Genomic DNA, 19638 nt, shown 5'->3' on the forward strand with positions numbered 1-19638 from the left:
TGTGACAGATTAAGTTTTAGATAAACAAACGAACCTGATTGCCTGAATGCCCTCCTCTCGTTTGTCAAAATTCGCATGTCCTTATGTTCAGATATACAGTACAGCATACAAGCATCAAATGGTCGATCACTGCCCTTCCAGCTTTGGTTATCCATCCCTTATTTGTCGACTCCCTTTTCCGGAATTCCTGCTTCCGTCCTGGAGTTCCATGCCGGGATTTACTTGTGCTCACGCTGAATTCCTGCCTTATGCACGCTGCAGTTGCTTTCTGTTCGCAGAAAGTGGCAGCGTTGAGAGGTGGCTTGGATTTTTCGGTTCCCATTTTTTTCTGCTTTCTTTCTGTTTGAGGTTTTCACCCTACGTATTCTTCTTTTTTATTTAATTCACTTAACAGCTGCAGTCATCGATGCCATTATTTTTGAAGACGTCTTCTCCTTGGCAGTGGATTGACTTCCATCTTCCTCCTTTACCTTCTAAGTTCAAGAAAACAATCGGTCCTTCGCTTCTGCATATTTCTCAGCCTGTACCTCATGCTTCGACCGGGCTGTTGTCGAACAAGACGAGCACAGATGTTTTTCATTAATATTATTTAGCAGTACGGGACTTATTTATTTTTGGCCAGGGTGGGGGGTTAGGGAAGAAAAGAAGGACGAAGAGGATTTAAAGCATATTTGTTGGAAGCCTTTGCAACGAAACAAGTGTGCGGTTTGCAAAAGTGATGGCGGAGAGGGGAGCTCGATTGCTCCTCTCGCTCACGTTTCTTCTTCTTTTGCTCTTCACCACTGCAGCCAAGAGCACCGATAAAGGTAGGTTATGGTAAAGCTGGTCCGAGTTTCTTTTGCGGGGTTTGTCTGCCGATCAGCGGGCGCTGTGGATATTAGATTGAGTCGGTAGGGTAGAAGCTGTGGGGCTCGTAGCCCACGAGTGCTGGAATGCAACAATCTGACGAGTCGACTAAATTTGCACAGGTTGGTATTGTTTAAAAAAGGGAGTCACACCTCGGCACGAGGCTGTGGTGCTTGTGTGCAGGATATATGTTCACATCTGTTTGAGTAGTTTTAGTGTAGATTACAGTTTCTTGCACAAGAGAACTGAGGTGCATTATTTAGGTGACTGATACCGACGTGGATCATTCGATCTCTTCTCTGCAGGTAGTTATCCCCAGCTTTGAATTGAATGCAGTGAGACCAACTAGATCTCAATGCTTGTATGTCTTAAAGCATAGCGAACAGCAGAACGCTGCGTCAGTAAAGAGGTTTGAAGTCTAGGTAAATGGCACTGGGATGCCAGTTCTCTAGTGGATTGGAAAAACGTACGCTCTTTAAATCCTTAAGTGTCACCGATCCGAAAGCGTGTGCACTTGTGGGAGTTGGGAAGTGTTTTAGTGGACTGATCAGAAGGAAAATGCTTTTAGTATTGCGCTGCGCCTTTGCTTACTCGCTTGGTGCGCCGTCGTATTGTGTGCGACACGCTACTGTTAGCACTTCAGTATGCATTCTTGGCGCGTACTAAACCTAAGGGCCTAATAACAGCTGCCCCCTTGAAACGATACCCATATGACAGTCGGCGAGCTCCAGCGGGTGAACGCGACAATCAGTCGCGGATCGATATGGATGCGTTTTCATCGGGGGACTGCAATTCTTTAGCGCCTCTTGGCTCCTTTGAACAGAGACTGAGATTCGTCACTGTAGTTAACCAGGAGCGGTTGCGCTGATAGATTGTTTTTAGCCTCCCCCTCCATTTTTAAAGTAATGGCTAGCATAATCCAGCCAAAACACGCGCTTTCAATCAAATTAAATGTTGTTATTGATCATATTATTTTAAAGACAATATAAATATATAAATATATCTTATTTAAATGGCCATACTAGAATGACGGGCTCTTTTCCACATTTCCATTTCCAGGTGGCCTAGAGCAAAGCGCTAGCGCTCCTGTGTATATATATATCTTGCTGTGACTTAGATAAAAACGAGAGAACACTAATCCTTGGGAATCCTATTTACTGTACACGATTAACGTATAAGGCGCTCTAAGAGAAATGATTAGTCTTCACTATGCAAGGACCCCGGGACTTCATTCCAGCAACTTCACTACCGTTTCTTTCTCTATTACGGTCGTGTCGATTTTATATGAATGGAAAACCAAACATGGCGCATTTTTTTTCAGAAGTTCTGATATCCAGTAGTTTGTCAGGTTTACTTCAGCCTCATTCATTTCTGAAACTGTAATTTCATGAAAAGGCGCCGTCTCTAGCAGTCGTAAATCGCAACTCTTACCACTATTGACCCCCACGTAATCCAGTTTGGGGGTCACATGGCTGGATAGTTTACCCATCACAGTTTCATAAACCTTCATATATTGGGGCTTTTATTCTGGGATATGAGCATCATGAAGCTGTTAAATGTTTTGGCAGTAAAATTAGAGGTTTAAAGATCAGTGGAAATGTACTTGTGAAGGACAGAATGGGGTTAAATGGACATGTCATATGCAAGCTTTTAGTAGTTTGATGTTGGGGAAAAAAAACGTTAAATGAGCCAGATATTAAATTGTACCCAAACTTTATAAATGAGGATTCCGTAAGATAAGACGGATTCCACATCTTTATTTTCCATTCTTTTGATTGGGAAGCCAGATAACCAGTTAGTTTAGAAAGCACACGAGCCGGCAGTGGCATGGTTTAATTTAAAGGTTTGCAAATATGTGCTTTATGACATATGTCAAGCAAACCCTGTGCTCTTTTAACATTTATTATACATTGTTTAATTAAAAACTGTGAAAAAGACCAGAAGCTGGTGGCCTTGTTTTTTGTTGTACACTAATTATTGGGTAACCCATGCTGTCCTATTGAAGTTCTTAATGATGGCAGAAATCACCACAGACAGGGGATTCATTTCTCCTTAAATTGATGCCATGATAATTTACTGCTTTTAATACAAATAAAACAGAGAAAATGGTCATTGATTTTTAGAAAGAGATGTCTCGCCACAGTTGATGCCCGTAATGCTAAATGGATTTGGTATTAAAATCGTCTGTGAATTTGAAAATGAATTTGTTTAGATTTGAGGCAAGGTAGTTAAAGGCACTAAATGACTGTATCTTTAGGAAGTTAGTTTAACTGTAATTAGAAATATATATATATTTTTTTTTTCTTTAAGGCGTTCATTCCTGTCATTTTAATTGCTTGTATTAAAAGTTGGAGATATACAAATCAGTATCAGGATTTAGTGATCAGGACTGGTTGATGTGATTTGTATGTTTCAGCTGCCCGATTTGTGGAACACTTGTATTACCCTCATGTTTTAGAACATGACATAAAATTCCCAAGTTTACATTTCTGTCACTAAATGCCCATTATAGGCAGTGTGTTGTGTGTTTTTATTTATTTTTTTGGATGTGATATTTTTGTTGTAACATCGATGTTGTTGATACACAAAACAAACTCCCTTGGGGACAGTAACATGAATTTGTGAATAAATTTAGATGTACTTTATATAATATAGTGGATCCCTCTTGGGTGTGACATGGACGTTTTTGCTTGTACCAGTCCTTGGGAAAGACTGGCATATTAAGTTCTTGCACCAGTAGATAGTGATGTATTGCCCAACAGCTTTGCATATCATTTGTTGGGTATTAATTAGTATTGCTTTGGGCAGTCTTGCTAAAGCTGGCCTGCTCAAATTAGGTGGAGGTCTCAGAAATGGTATTTTTACTACACTTCAAATTTGTGAGGTTTTCTTTGGCTTTTGTACACTTTTGTCTTCGTCTGACCCAATTCAGTTTGTTTTTCTCGGGTCATTTCAATAAGCTTTCTATACTTGTGCAGCATATTGACTCTCCGGACATGATTCAGGTGTGGACTTTTGAAATCAAAATGATTATCTTCATGACACTCTCTGCACACATAGCTGATTGGTGTCATTAACTTCTGCCTAAAATTAATTGTGAAGGATGAAAAGTGATTAATAACATAGGTCACTGAGCTAAGGGAGGTGACATGTTTAATTTCACTTTGGCAGGGATCCCATTGTGTAGGCAGAGGTAGATTGATGCTACACAAATAAAGCCACATTGGAAAAACATCTTCCTGCATGGTTAGAAAGAGATGAAGGTCACCTTATATGCATTTCTAGTACATATTTAAAAAGACAAAAAAATGCACACTATTGTTTTCATGACAAAATGTGTTGTTTCATAAATGATTGAATTATTTTATTATTATGTTAAAAATGTTGCATGTACACGCTGTGGTTCATTTGCACCTGCAGTGTTTTTTTCAGAGCTCAGTTTCCAAACATGGATCAGACATGTAAATACCAGTATGAAGAGTTAGGCAAAGGAGCAGATAAAGAAGAAAAAGAGGAATTGATTTTGGTCCTGCTGCATGATCATAGTCTAGGTCTTAAGTGGAGCAAGTTATAAAATACATTATTCCCAATTTGACTCAGTTATACCATGTTTTTGAGCTAAAAGTGTAAGAGGTGATTATGAAAACAGGAAACGTTTCAGTTTATTCTTCGTTTTGTGTTGCCTAGAGAGTCGGTCTAAGATGATATACAACAGTGACTTTGAGCCTGTGCTATTCCCTCAGTGAATTACCCCAACAGAAATGCCCACTTTATCTCCTGCTGTCCATGTTGTATGGGTAGCTTTCATAATGTAATTTCTTTTGCATTTTAATCAATACTGTGACCACATTTATAGCCAACTGTTTTTAGTCTCGCCCTCCATTCCTGGACCTTGCATGACAGTAACATCAAAATTGGTACTGAAGGACCACCAAATTACATACAACTTTTTTGACCCATTCATATTTTTTTTATTTTTTAAACACTATAAGCTGGTGTGAGAAGTATTCTGTTGTCTTTGAGATATTTATCAGTAAAGCAGCTAACTTAGGCAAAAAGTACAGTTATCACTTTAAAATTCTATCCACAGTTTTATTTATAGCAAAGTCTAAATGTGTTTTTGGTGAGAGATGTGTGCATTATAATAATCTTGATAAATATTTGTCTCCTTAGGAATGCACTGTACATCTTCAGATAACTTTTTTTGTGTTCTGTTTTCATGTTTACATTTTATTAGCTTTCATCCAATTCAGATCTTCTTTCCTGTATTTTCTGTACTAAATTGGTACTTGTTATATAGAAGAAAATAAAGAAAAAGCATTGTAATGTCTGCAATTGAAAGCTAATGATGAGTGAGTTTTGCGAAGTCACGGAAATGTTTGCAAACTCCGCAAAATGCATTGAAGTCAATGGGGAAGGAAGAACTGAACTAGTTTTCAGTGGATGAATGTCAAGTGTCACTGGGTGCTAGGGAAAAGTCTGCCAACTATGCTGGACCGATTATTGTGGCCAAATATGTGATTTAAGCTGTGCGTGAGCAGTGCTAATCACTACGCCTGTGCCACCATGCGTCAGGCAACAAAAGACGCAGAGGAAACGAACACCACAAACATAATACAAGAAACTGCCACAAACTAGCAATAAGTAAATCAAATATAGAAAATTATGCTCAGAGTTACGCTCTTGGTGCACATGTTGGCCATGTTATGAGGCAGCGGCGGGGGACTAGATCTCTTCATTGTTTGACTCTGCAGCTCCAGCGCAGCAGGCACATCTTTGTTTTTTTGTTTCATATGTATCTGTTCTGATGCTTCACACTTGAGTTAACAAAAATAAGGAAAAAACTTAAAAATTAAGAGGCTATATTTTTATCAAAAGACTAGAAGAAGGAATAGTTTAATCAAATCAGTATATGTTTAATTGGAAGCTTTAGCACATTTTAGTTGACATGTATTTGGATTTGGTACATTTTTACTGACTCCAGTAATCCAATAATTGCTTCAGACTCCACAGTCCTGTGTGAGTGTGCCATGCGATAGACTGGTTTCCCTTTCTGCCAGGGTTAATTCCTATCTTCAACATGTTCCTTCTTGAATAAGTTACAGCCCCTGTGTCCTTCTTAAATTGGAAAAAGGTTAAAAAAAGAGTGGATCAACATGTAGCATTAGTTAATGTTTCATAGTTTGAAAATATAAATAATGCAAAATTAAAATTATTTGTCCAAAATGGTATATATTGAACATTACACAGATGCGTTTTTTTGCCAAGTATTATTACTACCTGGACATTTCCAGCTGTTTTTGACAGCTGTTTTTATGGTTATAGGGCAGTGATCCTGAAGCACCTTGGAGGACTTGACGAGCTGTAGATAATGAGAATTGCTCTACAGAAGTTCTCCTCATTCATTTTTTTTCCTGCTGATCAAATCTTATTTTTATGTTTTTGTCTACTTACAAAGCAGACAATCTTGGAGAACAGCTAATTAAAATGTTAAAGGATTAGTCAAGGAGTTTTCTAAAAGTTGTTTGTGTTTTTTTTTTTTTTGGAGATTGCAGATCGGCTTATGATAATGTATTTTATTCATTCATGCTTTTATGTTTTTGACAGTATGAAGAAATTCATGAGGTTTGTTGCACATTCGTATTTTTTTTTTTTTGTTATTTGAATTCAAAGTGAATGTTTCATTTTAAGGCCCATATTTACCTTTTCCCTCTTAATTCTCATTAGTTCCTGTTTGTCTATTTAATAATATATTATGAAGGTAATTTATTTGTCATGCATTAGTAGGTGGTGGTGTGCAAAATGAGGTTACTTTGCTGTTTAAGGTTTGGCTTCAACATGAATGAGCTGCCAAAAAGGGAGAGACCTTAATTATTAGGCTTGTAGTACATGGCTGACTGGGGAGCTCTGAGTGAAGAACTTGATGAAAATGCCAGATTAAGGAAAAAAAAAAAAAGGCTGCTCACCATGAGGCACAGTTGCAGGCAGCATTGCTGAACAGCACAAAGGCACAAACTGGGGGGCAGGGATAGTGAGACAGAAAATCCAAGGCCAGAAAGCTGCAAAATCAGGAGTTTGGGAGAAAGGGGAGGATTCCACAGAGAGCAAATCAAGGATTCAAGGAATTGTCTGATTTGGCCTATACTAATGATTAGAAAAAGTAGACTCTATGGCTTCATTTAGATCCTTGTGGTGGATTAAAGATGAAATTTTAGCATATCTGAGAAATTGTTCATTTCAATTTGCTTGGTAATTGTGCTACCTGGAAGTGACTGCTTAATTTTGTTTATTCTGAAATACAAGGAGGAAGAATTGTGGGAATGTATTAAACTTTAACACTTAAATAAGTGCACACGATGAATTAAAAAAAAAAAAAGTGTTTCCTGCTCATTAGATTATGAAATGTTAAGTTGACCAACTTCATTTGAAATCAAGATCAATTGTGGTTTATCACTGCCAACAGTAACTGGGTTAACATAGCTATTAGTAGTTACATATTCAGGCATGATGATTATTTAAATCCTTTTCAGTTTTTCCATACTGAGGTGATATAAAGTCCAAGAAGACTTGACTCTTCTTCATGCTTTACGCATATACCAAAGCGAGAGTGGACATTCAGAGTCTGGACTCTAAATGTGTACTTAAGGCATTTAACACCTTTTTCTTGTCCATGTAAAAAGTGCTTTTTATTTTAACCGAGAGCCAAGCAGTGTCTTTTTAAAACATGCTTAATCTCGGCTAGGTGTGTATTTTTCCTTTTCATCTTTTTTTTTTTTTTACTTGGGGGTGAGTTGAAAAAACTGGATTTATCTAAAACTGTCATAGGAACAATCCCAGTGTAGTTATCAGGCCCTTGAAAATGGTACCAATTGTACACTAGTACAATTCAAAAGAGGCTCTCATTTTGAGTTGTGCATTCCAGTTGCTCTTTTTTAAAGAAGATGATGAGAACCGCTGTGCAGAAATAGAAGCCCTTTATGGGCTTATGTACGCAGATAGTAGCATTCTGCCATGTTGGGCAGCTTTCATGCTCCCCTTTCCTTACTGAAGGGATGGGGTCTGAAAGCCTTAAGCCCTTTTAAACTCGGCAAAATTGTAAAACTCATTGATCACAAGCTGCGCTGTTCATCAATCGCATGCATTGGGCTTAGTGGTGTACACTTGGGTCATTGTTGTCACAAATGAGAGGAAGAGGGTATGAAAGTGTGGAAATTATTAATTGTATAATTTTTGACCATAAAATAAAAAGTAGTGGGTTAACAAAGACATTAGAAATAGGCATACCTTTTTATTTATTTTTTTTAACATTTTGCATATTAATTATACACAAGTGTGTAGTTTTTACCTGTAAAAATCCTAAAAACTGAAATGAAGTCACTCTATTTTTTTAGTTTTAAATCTGCTTCACCTTCAATCATTACTTTCTAAATTTCCTGGTAAAACTGCAATTGTTTACAGAAAATAGTAATGACAGTTTAAGTTGTCTCCAAATAAAAACAATCTATCAGACATTTTGTTCAAATTAAATTTTTATGAGTGTCATAGTATGATTATTTGAAAATTGTTTTAGTCTTACTATTTAAAATGCCCCCACCACCTGTATTTTCTATCGATTGGGACTGCTTCCTTAATATACAGTGCCCTTGCCCTAAGTGGGTACGTGTAGGTGGCAGCCCTATTAGAGAGATAGACTCTATATGTATAAACATTTGATAAAAATTACTGTACATTTAATTGGAGTGGTGATTTAAGATGTTGTTTAGGCATTCTCAAAAAAACACATTTTATTAAAGGCAACATTAAATTCCACACAAACTTGGATTGTTTTTTTTTTATTTCAGTGACTGATGTGTTGGTTATAGATGGTTCAACTTTTTTCATCATCTTATTTTGTACATTGGTTTACTTGCTGGTATATATATTTGTTTATTCATAGCACTCTTGACCTGCTGGCTGATCTTAACCACAGTTGTGTATTTGGCCTTGTAGTGTGTATATTGGTATATTTTGAAAGCCAAGTTGCTTTTAAAATCCTTTTTTTTTTTTTTAATTGAAGAATTCACTTAAGCGTGTGTGAGCAGATCAATATTGCTGTTGTTTGAGTTTAGACTGCATGAATTTAAAGAGAATGCTATTCTAATAATAAATTCACTATGACTCTTTGAGTAACACATCTCTCGTCAGGGTTTGGGCAAGAGGTCTCACTTGCAGTAGGGCTCACTTATTACTGTAATTGTTTTTGAAAATTAATTTGAAATTCACCACTAGTCAGTTTAAAATTATGACAATGCACTTAAAATGTCTTCCGCAGCAAGGATTATAACTGCTTTATGACTATATTTACCAAATCCATTGGAATTACTTATGCTCCATTTTGGTTGCTGCATAGTATCACACAAAGCACACCCAACTGTGGTACTTTTGTGAGACTTATCCTAAAGATGCAAGTGTTTTGTTTTTGTAATCTTGTGAGCTGTATTGTATTCCTATTTAGTAATATTGTAGGGCCTTAATTCAAAGCTGTCTTCAGTTGTCAGCCTTAATTTATAATACCATTTTTGTCATTGAAAATACTTTGATTTTGCTTGACATGAAACAAATACTCATTACTGTACCCAAAAATGAAGCGGTCTAGATACTTAAAGTAATGTTCGCCTGGCCCACTTTACTCATTGAACCATAACTGAACTATTTTTGTTGGTCTAGTACATAGTGGCATGTTAACCCTGAGAGTGCACTTGTGCCAGTGACAATACTACTTGTTCTTTTATTTAGCATAGTTTGTGGAGACTCGTTTTAATTATAGTGTGGTGAAAGAATTTGTTGTATTTGTTAAAAAAATGGTTTTAAAGAGTTGTCCAACATTTCATTCATTTTAAGTAAACACACACATTCTGCTTTATAATTCATGAAGTGAGAATTTAATGCACTTGAGCAGAATCCTTCAGCCTCTAGCTGGTCAGAGGCTCTAGATACCTAGACATAGAATAATAGAAAAACTTTGAGATGACTGAAAGTTGATTCTTTATACTTAGGAAGACAGCCATATCTATTCTTTCATATGATTGAACAATTTTCATGACAGGCAGCCAGGTGAGTGGTTATCTCGAGAATTTTTGTATGGTGTATTTGTTTGAGTGTTACTTCCTGTGTGGCTGGCCTTTGTGGAAGCAGCTAGGTCGGATTTCCAAAGATAAAATCTCACATGTCAGTCTTGCATTTCTGTAATGTATTTTTTCCTTATTTTTAAAATACGTTTCATAGAAATAAGAACAAGCACATTTGTTTCCAAAAAAGTAAAGCCAAATTTATTTTGCACACTGTTTCTTTTAATGCTTATTGCTATTTTCTAAGTGTCCTGAGCTGTTGGATTATAAAGCACCATAATGGGCCTCAAGTGAAAATAATCCCTTTGCAACCTTATACTTCCATAGCTGTTAGTCAGTTAGGCAGGCCCTTAATTAAAACCAGGGGTCACTTGTTAAGGCCATGGTATTCCTTCCTCTCTGGGTGCTTGGTCTTTGAAAAATAAGTGGCTGAAATGCACACTTAGTAGAAAGCCAGATACGGCAATGGAAATATTCAACAGTCTATGCTATTTTACTGGCAGCATTCAGCAGGCTAGCTGGCTGTTCCAGAGTTTATTAACATAGTTCTTCAGCTTAAACACTGGCAAATGGATTGGATTATACATGGAAAATTTTCAACCTTCTTTTGAAATAAGAGCTACTTTCCTACGCTTCGTGTGTTCACCCATCAAACCCATTCTCCTCTGCTTAAACATGAGAAACTACATGTTGCATGAAAAAAAAATTGCCCTAACCGCACCCAACAGACTGTTCAAAGGGCAATTGATAAAGAGACAAAGTCCTTTCTTAAAAGTCTTGGCCAATGAAAAGATGGCTTTTTTGGGAGAATTTCCTGCCCAAACAAATAGAGAAAATATGAGTCGGGCTGCTTTCATCAGATGTTATACATATACTATTGCTAGTTAGCCTGCTTCTTTTCTGCAGGAGGTTCTTTGGTCTACTACATGTTTTGTTTGCTAAATGCACCATAAAAAGATTTATGAAATCTCTGGATCTGTCATATTAGAAAGTACTAACTGCTTTATGATATTCCAGTCCAATACTTTCACAAAGGTTGATGGGATGTTTAACTGCATGAATTGTAAACGTCAGACTGTCTGTTACTTCTTCTGTCTAAACACCAGCTAATAGACTGAATAGCCCTGGATAAATTGTCCGTCCTTTCCATCCCCTCCTGCCTCTATTTTGGCTATGTGCCCTACTGCCTGACATCTCATTCATGGAGTCTTTTATCCAAGAATTCACTTGAGTTGAGTGCCTTTTCAGGCTGAACTCGTAATGTTTGTCTTGTTTCAAGGTTTTCCTCCCTTTGCTATATGCGATGAGGCATGTTTATCCTTAGTTTTAAGAGTTTGGCCATTTCTGGTAATGTGTTTAAGGCTGTGGTTGAAGCTATTTATTTCCTGTATGAATACAAACTAGTCATAACAGAACAGTCTGCTGTCCATGCAAAGAAGGCTATAATATTGGATAGGTGCACAACGCTTAGGCTGCAAAAACAATAGAAGGCTTTGACAATACATAAGCAATTTGTACATTTACAAGCTGCTATGTATACATGTAACTTGTATGCTTAAATACCTGTTGTGTGTGTATATACAGTACTTGTATGTTTATGAATCACTGTATTAAGTAAGATATTTAAGCAGAAAATACTTCTTTATACACTAGTAGACAATGTACAAACTCAAAATAGTTTTCTTTGCTTTTCAATATCAAGAAATTAAACTTTTACTCACAAGGTTGCCTCAAGCCAAGTAATATATACTTGGCCATATATACAGTATAACCTGGTGATGATAGATAAAAATGAAAAATATCAAGTTTGCTGAGCGATGGAGGAAATGGCACACCAAAATGTACTATGAAGATTAATGCAGTAATACTGTTATACACATCCGCCTCAGTCTTTAATCTTTATGTGGTTTTTCCAAACTGGAGTTCCTGGTGTGTGTTTTATTGCTCTCGGTATATTCATGTGTGCCTTCCCTTAATGCTGTACACTGCTTGGGAATGTATGTGTGAGAATCATATTTGTGAAATCTAAAATGTCACCTGTGAGCCATACAAAGATATACTGTAATGATTCTGATGGGAATCCTTGGCCTTAGAAGTTTTCACCATTATGCAGGCCTAGAGGGTACTTCTAAGTGAATTGGTATTTTTCATTTTTTCACTTAATTTTTTTTTAAAATCTTTAACATGGATCTTGAACATAACTTTGTTTTCTACTATATTTTTAGGAAATCATTTACAAAATTCCAATAGAACTGTAGATACAGTAGAGATGCTGTGCACAACAAATATATTGCCGGTCTGGTTAATTGGCTACTTTCTATTTAAAATCAATTAAATCAATGTAACAGTTCTAATAGAGAAATTCCATTGAGTAAACTGGATGAAGAAGGTATAAAAAACTAAAGTTATGAGGCATTGTTCCTGTCCCCAAAGATTTGGTCCTGGGGCAGTAATCAGCCCTGGATGGGTGACCAATGAGAATTCTATAAGTTAAAGACAATTATCCCTTGATCTCTGTAATGAACATAACTAAAGGGCTGTCAGTGCTGCTGTGTGCAGAACGACACCGAGGTCAGCTCCATATCAACTGTTGGTGCAGGACACCATAATGAGCTCTGATCAAATTTCCTCAAATTCCTTGCAGGAATATGAGCAAGTATTTCTGTTCCAGTAGGGATAAAGCTTCAATCAAATAATTGCCTTTTGTGCTTTTATTGCTTGTTCTTTTATTGATTGCATTTAGCAAAAAGCAGATTTTCATTGATTCGATTACTACTTTTTGGCACATGTAAAATACATGTAAAAAATGAAAGAACACAAGGATAAGCAATACACTCAATGTCTTTACGTACAAACACAAAACCAGGATAAGATGATTAACCTGGTTAAGACAGAAACCTGATTTCTTTAAAACCACCCATTTACATGTGCAAGTATGCTTCTGGAGTTCTCCTTTAGCAAAGCACTGTGGATGTCATTACATTGCACAAAACAAGTTAAATATCATTATCGGCCTCTGTGAATCTGAAAACAAGTATGAAGTCTATGATAATTTTCTTGTGTTTTATAAATCTGTTTAGTCCTTCATGTGCTGTAAAGGAAGTAACATTCATCCTCCTTTTTCACATCTTCAACATAAACCACTAATGATTTGATATATGAACATTGGCCACTACTTCAACTGATCACACTGTTTCAACATATCTAAAGCAAACAGATGGATAAAAAATAAACTGACAATTACAAAGTGTCTCTGTTTTGTGATTGCATGCAGCACACTCTTTTCTGCTTGGCTGTGTGACTGAGCCCTGCAAAGGACCGGCATACCAGTATGTGTACTTCTTGCCTTACACTCAGTGCTGCGGGGAAACTTAGAGTATAAGGAGATAAAATATGAACTTGATAGCCATAAAGATAACGTTATTGATCTTTAAATAAAATAAAGTAAACCATAATACAGTGTGCACGACTGGTGTGCTGTAAGTGCTCTAGGAAAAATAACCGGTCATTTAAAACCTTTTCTTTCCAAACTCTATAAAATTCCCTCCAATTGGTACAGTAGGTTGTCATTCTTTGCTCTTATTGCTGAACTACCCAAGGACAACATGATACCTCAAATGGTGGGGCTGGAGGGAAGCTTTCGTAAGGCAGTGTTTGACCATTTGTGCTCACCAAATTGGTCTCGGCTCTTAAATCATTTGTTTTCAGCTCTTGAAATTTGTTGTATCAGCAAAACAAGACCCATAATGACATAATGTAGTTCTGGAAGTAACATCTTAGAGTCCTATCTAAAGGAAAAATATGTATAGAGTTGCCAAAGATGGGAAAACCATTAATAACAAATGGTCAAATGACTTTGTAAAGATATTCACAGCGACGTATTTTATAAAAGGTCCTTGGCTTTTCTTAATATATCAAACCTCATCTTAAAACTTCTGCAGTCTATTGAATTTTAATGGCTATTTACATTGTGTGCTGAGTGGTGCACAGTAAATTTTAAATATTAAAAGTTATCATTATTTAATAAGTAGCACTGCTGCCTCACAGATCCAGTGTACTGGGTTTGGAACCTGTATGCATTTGATGTCTCGGGGATCTAAATTGGTCAAGTGTGACTGTGGGACTATGTTTGGGTAGGCAATGTGACAGGCACTAGTAAAGTAGGCATTTGGCAAAACGTGCAAAATGAACAAATGCACTATCGCTATTCCACAGGTGATGTGTAGACTTCTCTAGGGTTTGTAGTTGCATGTACCTGATGTTAATGAGGCTGGTTTCAGTCTCCCATAAATCTGAAATGGGTTTGCAAATGTTAAGGGTATAGTACCTTGTATTTAATGTAGAAACCAGTCTGTGTTTTGTGCCGAGTGTATTGTAGCTAGCAGCATCTAGAAGGAATATAAAATGCATTTTTATGTAGTGCTCTTGCTAATGGTACATGGCTCAGAGGGCTGATTAGAACATAAAGCAAGCATTTCTCAATGTTGAAGCATTCAAATGCAAAATTTGTGTATGCAAGAAAAAAAAAAAAACTTTAGCATCATTGAATTCCTAGAGAAAGCCAAACTCTTATATAATGTTCTAACATAGTTTGCAATGCTCATTCTACTCTTTGGCTTGTTGCCCTAAGCTATGTAAATAAATAGAGGTTGTTGGAATATTGTAAATCTGTTCAAATTAGGTGAAAAAATGCAATACAAAATATAAATTTCTGAAAGGCCCCCTTAAAAAAAAAAAAAAAAAAAATGTAACAGCTGTAGCCATTAGCAGAGTTCAGATTGAGAGTGCTTGAGAATGTGAGACAGCAGACTGACATTCTGATAGCCTTTTGCATTTGAAGCCTCCCCTTTAAAGAACTGGCTAATCCACTCACCATTAACTGTACAAAGCATTAATACAACTCATAATTATGGATCCAGAGTATGTTAACCGCCCACTTCTAAAGACTAAATCTTCCTCAATGTTCCTGCCAATAATTTTCTTTTTATTGCTGTTAGTGAATTCAAATGACGTTAATACACTCTTGATTTTGTTTCCCCCCCTTCATCTCTTTAGATTACTGCCCTCCACTTGATTTGCTCTTGCTGATATCTACATTGCTGAGATGTATGCTGGCTCCTTTTAATTTAAAGTCTACCTCACACAACCTTTATGTAGAAAACATGGGCACCAATAGAGAATGATTATTTTCTATTATATATGTATGTTTTCTTTAGGGGTACGGTTACTTAAATTTGGTACCTACCATTTTTTACGTTTTTTTTTTCTCCATCCCAAGTCTGCTTCACAACATAGTGCCATTTAGTAACATGCACAGTTACAGATGTTGTTTCACACTTGACTGAAGGTGTAGATGTAAGTGCCCACTTCTTTTGGTGTGTTAGTATAGTGGGAGTAATTTGGCAGTTGTTTACTCTCCCTGCATTCCATAGTCCTGTATAAAATGACAAAGGACAGCTGGCTACCCAGCCTCTCCTACTGTCGACACAACTGCCCAAAGACTTGACCACTAATAGCAGGTCCACTTTTACTTTGTTTCTGATGCTAGCTTTCAAACTCGCTATAAAGTTATATCCAGTAGCTAGGAGAATTGCAACACTGTACTGTACGATGTGTAATACTGAAGTTAATCACCACATTAATACTGTTGGAAAGTGATCTTGGCTTATTGAAATGTATAGAATAAATAATAATGCACATGACTTGAAACCAACAGAATTCCATTTAAATTGTGAAGAAATCAGACTACTCTGTTGTAGAATTTTTACTTGCACTGGAAATTACTCCATAATGGGAAGCATTCTAGACCATAGTAAAAAGAATTGAAGTCAGTGATCAATAGATTATATCCTGCAAACAGTGTGAGAGTTCCAATCTGGCCGTTGTGCGAGATATCCAGACTAGAAATATTTATTTCTTTTAAGTGTGATCCTAAGCTAGATTAAGTGGATTGGATAAAATGGTGATTCCTTGTAGAATAGAATTTTGAGTATTATGGTAATTTTTGTTGGGATGGGTGGGGGTTGGGCAGGGGCTTCAAGACACTTTGATTTATAATAAGCAAATTATCTAAATGTGAACTAAGTAAAATTAAAAATAAGTAAAATCTTTAACAGGCTTCTTCCTGCAAAGCAAGCATTATCAGAAAATAAAAATGTGATTTTTATCTTGAGGATTCTAAACAAATCCAAATCATATCATGTGATATCATGTACTGTACTGTTAAATTCTGCTCTTTACTTGTAATATTTTTATTTTACTATTATACTGTATTGAGGATTACTTGTGTTTTGTTCTGTGTATTGTATTGACACCCTTTTTTTACACCCACTGCACGCCCAGCATTCCTGGAAAGGGGTGTCACTTTGAACTGCCTTTCCTGTATTGTATTGTATTGTATTGTATTGTATTGTATTGTATTGTATTGTATTGTATTGTATTGTATCTTGCTGTGAAATCATCTTTCCTTTTAGGGGTAAATTAGATAGTTGGCACACTTGCAGGGGTGGGTCTGCTACAACAGTTGGCTTCCAAAAGGGGGCATACCACTCGACAGTTATGTATATAATGATAAAAAACCAAGATGGCTGGCTTTAACTTGTCACTGATAACTGGGTGAAGACTATTAATTTTTTTTTTTTTTGGACATGACAGCAGTAATTTGAATCTTTGAGCCGTTTCTACTGAATGTTAATTGGTAAAACCCTATAGAGCACCTAGTGAATTTAATTTATTTAAAAAAAATCCATTGATTTGCTTATTCAGTTGCAAAAAGCATATACTAAAGCTGTTCAATTGGAGTATACCTATGTAAATGGCCATCTGCAAAGGAAACCGAATGGAAGGAATGTGTAAGTGTGCCACTCCAGCACTGAGTCTGTATGTCCTTGGCAGAAGTGAAGGAAACATTAGGATATGTACAGGTCATAGCAAGCACTGTCTAAACTGTTAGTCTCTCTGTTTTGTAGAAAAATAAAATCTACATCTTTGAGTTGAACTATTATGAAACTGTATATATGTAGAGAATGCAGTGTACCACTGGGGCAGCTTGTAGTTGTGCTTAAGGCATAGTCGGCAAAGGCATCTAAAAACCTAAAATTCAGAATAAAGTTATGAATTCACCATCGGTTACACTGACTGCTTTTATTTTGGTTAAAGTTACTATTGTCTTTTGATGAGCTTTGTTTTAGCTGAAATTGTGAAAAAAATTGCATTTGGCCAATCTGTAGTTTAGACTGCCAGAATAATTCAGAAATATGTATTTGTTCATGTTGTCTTATTTTAAATCTAAATGAATTCATTGATGTTAGTTGTTACTTTCCAGAAGCAATTCACCTCACTCTGTATGTTTGTTAGATGTTTCTTGTCTTGGTTATCACTGTGTACAACTTAATGCTACTTTTCACACTAAGAGCAAGACATTTGTTGGCTGTCTAATAAATGCAATCGGTGAACACAAGTGCTTTCAGAAATAAACTCTTATTTTCTGCTGACCTTAAAATTTTGCTGTTATTCCAGGTTGTTTTAACTGTAGTAACCTGCTTGAATTTAGATAGCTGATTATAAAAGTCCTTTTTCCTTATTCCAGATAGCGGGCACATCTCTAATATATAATGGCTCTGTGTCATAATAAGAATTTCCATACAAATCTTGGGTAAGAGATGTCATTGTTGCCCTGTGCTGCAGAATGCATTCAATGCATTCATTCTCAAATTCATTAAATCCAAGTCATGGTCATAGGTGAGATAGAGAAAATATGGTTGTTCTCTCTTAATAAAATACATTTTTTTTTCTCCTCCAAACTCTCGTAAGGTTTCTGGGAGCCTGATTCATTAATGCCAGTTGTTGCTGAACATTCTAATATAGAGCCACAACTAAATGTGCAGTGAACCAACTTCACATTTAAATCAGGAAACCAACTTGAAGATTGCAAGAATAAGCAAAATCCTTACAGCTTGCAATAAAGCCTGGAGCAAATACCGGCTGCATTATATATGAGCCATGTTTGAGGATAGCACAGAAAATAACTTTTTTAAGTGAGGCATACTAGAGTGTATACTCGAACAGGGTAAGAAAAGAGTATGAACATACTATGAGGAGAAAAGTAGAGTAAAGTAGAATCTGTTGTAGAGAAAATGCAAGTGAATTTATTTTCTTTTTATAATGTACCAATTTGTCCCTCTCTTTTCATTGTATTATTCTACTCTGCATGTTTTTTTTTTTTTTTTTTTGCTTTTGGTTTCCCTGGAGCAAATGTCTAGCTTTAATGCCTCTCACTCATATGTGTTCATTTAGTTGAAATGTGCTTATCATGTAATGTCAGTAGGTCAAATGTTAGTGTTCATGTACTAGAGTGTTTATTTCCAAAGTATGTGTTCTGTGTAAGAATGCATAGACTTGGGAGAAGTAAGCGACACATGACACATAATAATCAGTGCAACTTCCTTAGGCAAATGGTGTCACATTAGTTTTAAAAAAAAAAAAAAAATTAAAAAAAAAAAATAGTAAATTAAATAAAAAAAGAGAACCTAAAACTTGTGGCAAAGTTTAAATTAGTGTTTTATCATTTTTGTAGTCTAGTCTTTAGACTTTGGATGCTTTAGTTTTAGTTGCATACATTACACCATAATGTCGGCATAAATTTGATCAGATCAAAAGGGTTAAAAAAAAGTTCTTATCAAGTCACATTTTTTGTGACAGCCTTTATTTTATTTATTTATTTTTTAATTTATTCATCAAAGTGGAAGTGATAAAGTTGTAAGTTCTGCTTTCTACCTACAGCTCCAGTAGGTGCCATGAATAATGACTCTAATTTTGCCTGGTGTATGAAATGTATTTATGTACTTTGCCCCATTGATGGATTTGCATTCCATCCACGGTTAATTCCTACCTTCCACCAGCAGTAATTTTGGGGGGTAGTATATTTCAGTTACTTTGACAGGTTCTGTATAATTTGACCTGATCAATTCCAGAAGGAAGAATGGCAGAATTCAAATATAATTGAAACTAACACTAGCCAAATTAGTTGGTCCAATTGCTGTGTAACAAATGGTAACACAAATATTTGAAGTTAAGCAAACATTTCAATATTAATGAATTGCTATGAATAAATCTTGAAAACATTTTTAAAGCAAAGTACCACCTGACATGGATAAATTGATTTTAGATTTTTTTAAACTGTGTCAAATTTTCATAGCCTCACAGCACCATGGTACTTTGTGGGTAAGCAACTTTTCCTTTCAGACAAAATTGGTTTCTGAATGGCCTAAAAATACTGTTCAAGCTCATTTTCTCCCCAATTGAGTAACTGCACTGGGTCTGATATGTGTGTTTGTGATTGGTTGACCAGTTAAATCTGTTCCTTTTTGTTTTAGCATAAAATGAACATGGTAACTTGCCATCTGAATGATTTATGATTGGTTTGTGAGAAAAGAATATTTTAAGTCTAGTAATCTTAAAGAATACTAATTTTAATTTAAATTAAGTAAATTTTATAAATGCCAATATGCCTGGAGAATAATTTTTTTTGAGTAGACCCATGACTTAGTAATGTATACTTGAGTTTAGAAAATAGATTAATCTGAGGATAAGCAAAGAAACTGCTACATAGAATGGCGTTTGGGTGGAAGGAGCACTGAAACATGAAGCCTTTCCTTTAGCAGCCTAATTAAAGCTTTGTTTACAC

General features: G+C 36.0%; 1 protein-coding gene across 7 annotated transcripts in view; it reads left to right on the forward strand.

Moving 5' to 3' along the window:
- The first annotated feature begins 244 nt into the window (after positions 1-244).
- Positions 245-19638, forward strand: part of LOC114667840 (neogenin-like) — a 434801-nt gene continuing 415407 nt past the window's right edge. For 5 of the 7 annotated variants that reach the window (XM_051920813.1, XM_028823342.2, XM_051920815.1 and 2 more), the window contains exon 1: positions 246-806. In XM_051920813.1, coding sequence (XP_051776773.1) covers positions 719-806 — 88 coding nt within the window. In that variant the 5' untranslated portion in view covers positions 246-718. Of the gene's footprint in view, positions 807-19638 lie in introns of all 7 variants that reach the window. The other 2 variants (XM_051920818.1, XM_051920819.1) reach the window with 1 other exon arrangement.

This window comes from Erpetoichthys calabaricus, chromosome 17 (assembly GCF_900747795.2).
Source record: "Erpetoichthys calabaricus chromosome 17, fErpCal1.3, whole genome shotgun sequence".
Lineage (NCBI taxonomy): Eukaryota > Metazoa > Chordata > Cladistia > Polypteriformes > Polypteridae > Erpetoichthys > Erpetoichthys calabaricus.